We start from the raw sequence: 6,000 nt of genomic DNA, 5'->3' as shown, positions 1-6,000 counted from the left end.
TTGTGTATTTTAACTACTATATATATATATATATATAATACAAAAATAATAAATACTTTTGTATTAATAAAAGCATTAAAATTTTTCGTGTTCATAAAATGCAGATATTCTATTTTGGGACTTCAAGGCTGAAAACATGCTAATGAATTATAATTAGATTTATGTTTCAAAGAAGGAGCTATTTTAAGATCTTCCACTTCCATATAAGGAAGGATTAAACGATTTTCTATGAGTAATAAATGATTTTGATGAGGCGTAGGAATACAGGGAAGGCAATATGACTGGCCTCTTCACACATTTTAATTATCGTATAAAACGGAGGAGCGTGTCGTTTTTGCATGTCTTTTTTGGTTTATAATGTTTACCAACTAAACTCCGTCAGATTTGACTGTAACTCTGTCTCTCCCCCTCCAATTGGGAGAGGGGCTCTGAGACTTCTGCTCCACCATCGATTACTAAATAAAAGCTTGTGTAGAATATGGCCTCATTACTCATGAATTTTAGACTCATAAATAACTAAAAATATCGGTGTTGTTGCCGTGATATTAGATGTATATATTTATATAAATATATATACTTATTTATTTATTTATTTATATGTGTGTGAGTAAAAAAAAAGAGCGTAACATTTAGTTCCTCTTATGAATCCCTTTATTACTTTAATAAATGTAATTCTTCTTTAATCAAACTTGCAGTTCCTTCCTCAAGTTTGCCGTTCTTTGTGCAGGGTTTTGCCGAGTGTTATAAATTTCCCTTACCAAAATTTAAGGTGTATCCAAGTTTTCATTGAAGTTGATTTACAAAACAGCTTTAAGAAATATATCTGACATGGTTTATAATCAAGGTGAAGTTCTTTTACTATCTTGAATTTGTTTTGAAGTTCATGGAACTCTACATTAGAGCAACCCCTTTAGAGATTTTGTTTTCTAGGTGTACATGATATTTTTTCGACACTTTAAGCAGAAAGATAATGCTAGTAAAAAATATATTAAAATATTACCGTTTGTTTTATTTTTGTCCCCGGATTCCCTTTCTTCGGAAAAAGTTTAAGTCTAAGACTTTTCTGTCGAAGTCAGCAATTTATTAGCAATGATTTTTTTTCGTACTACAGAAAAATATGTGTTAAAACAAAAGCTTAATGAGATTGTCTGAAAAGAAATATTTGTGAAAAAACCTGCCGTACTGATCACGAAGTCCGGTCTAAGTTCTTCATTACGTTTATTATTAAAAGAAGTAAGCAATATTCTGAAGTTTATTCTGTTGTTAAAAATTGGATTCACTAACAATAAAAGTGCGCATTTTCGGCAGCGTCGATTTTCTTAATTCCGCATTTTGAATTTTGTTCATTTTCTTAGTCCTTATCTCAAATACGCATTTTAGGCTTTGTCAAGTTACTCAAATACACATTTCGAGCTTTGCTAATTTATTTAAATGCGCATTTCCAGTTTTGTTAATTTACTTAAGTATACTTAAATACGCATTTCCAGCTTTGATAATTTAGTTATTTATTTAAATACCTAATTCACTTAATTTTTATTTGTTAATTCACTTAAATACGCGTTTGAAGCTTTTTGCCAACTTTAATAAATATGCTTGTCGACAAGTATTAAAGAAGCATTTACAACTAATTTCATTTTCGGAAACTAGCACTTAAAGCTGCTTTAGTTTTCTTAAATGCTTAGTTTGAGTTATATAATTTTTTAAACATGCATTTCCATCCATGTATAATTTTTTAAACAGTCTTAAGATATGTCTGATATAAACCTCATCCAAGGTTGAAATTGCATTTCTTATTAACAAGTCAAATAACTTTATCAAATAAAAGTATTACAAATCAACACCTCAGCCCTCAGCATTTATGATTATTTGGAAATCAGATTAGGTGTCTGATAAAATTTTGAATGTCTCAAAATTTAATGTAAAAGCAAATAAATTGACAGCACTTTATTTTCCATTAAGCAAAGTGCTGTGCAATAATTTCAGAATTTTATTTATTAATGTGTTTAAAGTATTTTAGCTAATGAGCTTGTCATTTTCTATCAGATTAAGTTCTTAAAGGACAGTCAAGAAATTTTTAGTATTACTATTTAGTTTAAATATTACGGTTCATTAATTCGGTTATCATTGTATGAAATGGAAACAGTTTAATTTCAATTATTGACGTATTTATTAAACAGTTTTTTCAATAATTCTCTTGATAATACGCCTAATAACGTTTTTACAATTTTGATTTAAAATAGTATGCGATTGTTTTTGAAATTTTTTAAATCCTCTTCAATTCTAAAAAGGGTATTTATTTGCAGGTATTGTTAAATTAACTATATTTACTTTTATTTTTATTTAATATATAATTGTATTTTCTTGCTTAATTTATTGAAAGCATATTTATTTACAAAAAAAGCTGAATTCAGTTATAATAGGGTTTTGTGTATTAATAAATTTGGTAAACAAAACAAAAGGTACAGAAATTTTTTTCTTAAAATTGAAAGAGAAAATATATGTAAATTACGTTTCTTATGAGGTACAATTTATATTTTGCTTTATTATATTTTTTTTGAAAATTAAAACCAATGTAATACCTAATTATCCCTATTCTTTTCACTTGGTTATGGTTTTAAAAAGAATACGATTTGTTACTCGCAATCTTTCAATTTTTTTTTTTAAAATTTCAATTTTGATTCTGTCAGATAATATATTTTTGTTGTTGGTTTTATTACAATATGAATAAATATTGCATTAATTTGAAAAAGTTTTTTTAAATGACGTGAAAGAGTAGTAATTTGATTCTATCATTGGAATTTTGTGTTAAAACTTATAGATAATTGTGTAATAAAATTAGGAATTAAATTTTATAATTAAACTTAGTTCAACATAATATCGCTTTCACATAAGTGCATCGATTGTTTTAAAAATATTTTAACTGGAATCTTTAAGAACTATAGCCTAAATGAAAGTTGAACTAAACACAGATTGACGTTGTGTTGTTTTTTTTTTAAATATCGTCTTCATAATTTTATATATTTATATTCTTGCTTTACTATGCATGAACTCTTAGTTACTAACGGGCATCAGTTATAGCATTAATTCTATATACCGTAATAATTTTCCAGTGTGACACAGTTCTAATTATTAACTACATTTTCCGAAGCAAATCCTGTCAATTAAGTGAGGTAATTTAAATTTAAAAAAAAACTCATTTTTACAGCTACTCTTAGTTCAGAGTTTAAAAAAATGTTGAAATATTGTTTTATTTTAAAGAATATATTTTTTGATAGTGCCGTTGAAGGTTGATGTGGTTACTACGAAGAGAGTTGTACGTTCAGGCGAAGAAGTTTCTTTGAACTGTAGTATGTCAACTGCACCAAAATCTGTGATATGGGTGAAAGATCAAAGGAGGATTGTACCTGATCATAGAATTCGCCGTGTCAGCCCAACGCATTTAAAGATCTTAGTATTTCAACGAGAGGACAGTGGTTTATATCAGTGCTATGTTTATAATGATTGGGAGTCATCTCAAGCTCACGTTCAACTTGATTTAAAAGGTAAGAGACCATTTTTATAAAAATCTTAACAGTATTTTTGTAAAGATGCTTTAATTAACTGTAAAAATGATTGATCAAAATATTAATATGTAAAAAAAATATAGCATTTGGGATTGAAATAAATTTATCGTGACCGTTTACGAATTTTAAGAGGGGGAATGAAAAGCAACGAAATTTTTAAAAAAATGGATAAATATCATGTTTATGGAACATTTTAATAATTTTAGACATTTATGGAACATTTTAAACTTTTATGGAACATAATTTTAGACATTTATGGAACATTTAAGTAATTTTAGACATTTATGGAACATTTTAATAATTTTAAGCATTTATGGAACATAATTTTAGACATTTATGGAACATTTTAATAATTTTAAACATTTATGGAACATTTTAATAATTTTAAACATTTACGGAACATTTTAATAATTTAAAATATTTATGGAACATTTTAATAATTTTAAACATTATCTGGCCAGCATTATTTTAAAAAAAACACTTAAAAAAAGCACAATTATCACCCATACATGAGGAAAAATTAACGAGAAAATGGAGATGGATTGCATACATCCTTCGTTTAGAACGGATATCCCTCCAACATCCCTCTTAATTGGGCACCTCATAGAAACTGTAAGAGAAGAAAGCTGGGACTTATTTGTCAAAGATTCGCGCACTAAAATATGTGCAAAGCAAAACTAAATAGATGGGAGAATGCAAAAGGATTGACGTAGGACAGGAGTGCCTAAAAAAGAGACTTGAGGCCTTTGTGTCAGCTCAGGGAGGAAAGGTAGATAGGTATACAGTGAAAACATGGGGATCAAATTACGGTAAGCATCGACACTCAGGCTGTCGGTAATTTTTACCGAAAATATATTTTTATCATAACATATTACGAAACAAAATATCTGATATACCATAATTTTTTGTACCATCAAATCACTGAATCACACCAATAACATAAATATGACTGTAAAAATTACGGTATAATATTTCGCGATAAAAATAGTTTTACGGTTAAATGAATTTTACAGATGATGCACCGAAAGTGCCAGTACTTTATTACATAATTCAGTTACATATTTATTTTTACAGTGTATAGAAAATTAATTGCATCTATGAAATTTTCTTCGGAAGTTACATTTTAATTTTTGAGATAATCATAATTTTGTTTTGAATTGTATTTGATAACTTATGAAAAATGTCCGATTTGAATATCTTGAGAATTTAAAAAGTTTCTAGCATTTTTCTAAGTAGTTTCTGTTAATTTGGAAAAAAAAAAGCTTTGACTGATCGGAGGTTTTCTTCAAATTTAACTTAGTGGTATTAAACACGACTATTAAAAATGACATCTGCATTAAAATAGCACTTCACCCCATTAAATTATGCATTATTACACATGTCGAATTACAAACGAACACGTATTATTACAAACGAAAGTCAAAAAGGTAGTTCTTTTATAAAAATGTCTATATCGACTAGCTTTAAGTTAGGTTTACGAAATGTAGTGCATTGCTATCATATGATATTCAACGTAATTGACATAAGTTGCAAGATAATCGCTTTTACCTGGCATAAACAGTCCAAAACTTTTTTTTCAATATGCTTGCGAACTTGAATGGTTTAAATACTTTTAAAGTTTCAAAATATAAAAAAAATTATCTCAGTGTTCTTTGAGAAATAGGAAAAAATGTGTTAGTATAGAAGTCTTTCCATTATCTTGTCCAACCCCTGTACATGCTTCGCAACGATGATGCAGAGATCAAAAAATTTCGAAAAAGGGGGGGCGCCTTGGCAATATTTTAATTTGCTGTAACGATGCATATGAATTTTTGAAGAATTTTAACAAACTACAATAGCAGTATTGATAATGTGTTACTCTACTTGCTCATTACCTTAAATATGTTGACAAGTAATTATTTTATTTCGTCTCAAATTTTGTTTTTAAAAACATCCTATGTATTATAAAATATATGAAAGTATATTAAAAAATATATAATCATTTTAATTTTTGTAGATTAAGGAAAGTTAATTAAAATTTACTTCATTGCAATCATGAAAAGTATGATAAATAAAATAGAAAATCTCAAGTAATATTAGATATTTTAAAAGAGCTAATCTATGAGAAGTTATTAGCAACCAGTTAGCTTCTTTTACGAAATAAATTAACTATTTCAACTTTTTAGATTCATAGCTTTAAAATTTTTGTACAACCTTCTTGTATACATAAAATTTCCATTTTTTCGCGCTTTCTTCGCTAACTATTCGACCATTTGAAAATTTAGATCAATATATGCTTGTTTGGAACACGTAAAACATTACCGTAAAACTCTTTGGAACACTTTGGTGTAATGGTGTGATTTTGAAGAAAGATAACTCTTGATATTTTTATAACAATGTCTAAAATCGTTCTACAGCGCATACGTGACGATTTAAAACGCGATTTTAGTGGTCAAGC

General features: G+C 27.6%; 1 protein-coding gene across 1 annotated transcript in view; it reads left to right on the top strand.

The window, feature by feature from the left end:
- The window catches only part of LOC107441504 (cell adhesion molecule Dscam1), a 410,456-nt gene that overhangs the window by 148,708 nt on the left and 255,748 nt on the right, over nucleotides 1-6,000 (top strand). The window contains exon 5 of the mRNA XM_043043537.2: nucleotides 3,276-3,542. Coding sequence (XP_042899471.2) covers nucleotides 3,276-3,542 — 267 coding nt within the window. The remainder of the gene's footprint in view (nucleotides 1-3,275; nucleotides 3,543-6,000) is intronic.

The sequence above is a fragment of the Parasteatoda tepidariorum genome, chromosome 8, assembly GCF_043381705.1.
Source record: "Parasteatoda tepidariorum isolate YZ-2023 chromosome 8, CAS_Ptep_4.0, whole genome shotgun sequence".
In the NCBI taxonomy this organism is placed as follows: Eukaryota; Metazoa; Arthropoda; class Arachnida; order Araneae; family Theridiidae; genus Parasteatoda; species Parasteatoda tepidariorum.
The sequence above is the reverse complement of the archived record's forward strand: the minus strand, read 5'-3'. Positions and strand labels throughout refer to the sequence as shown.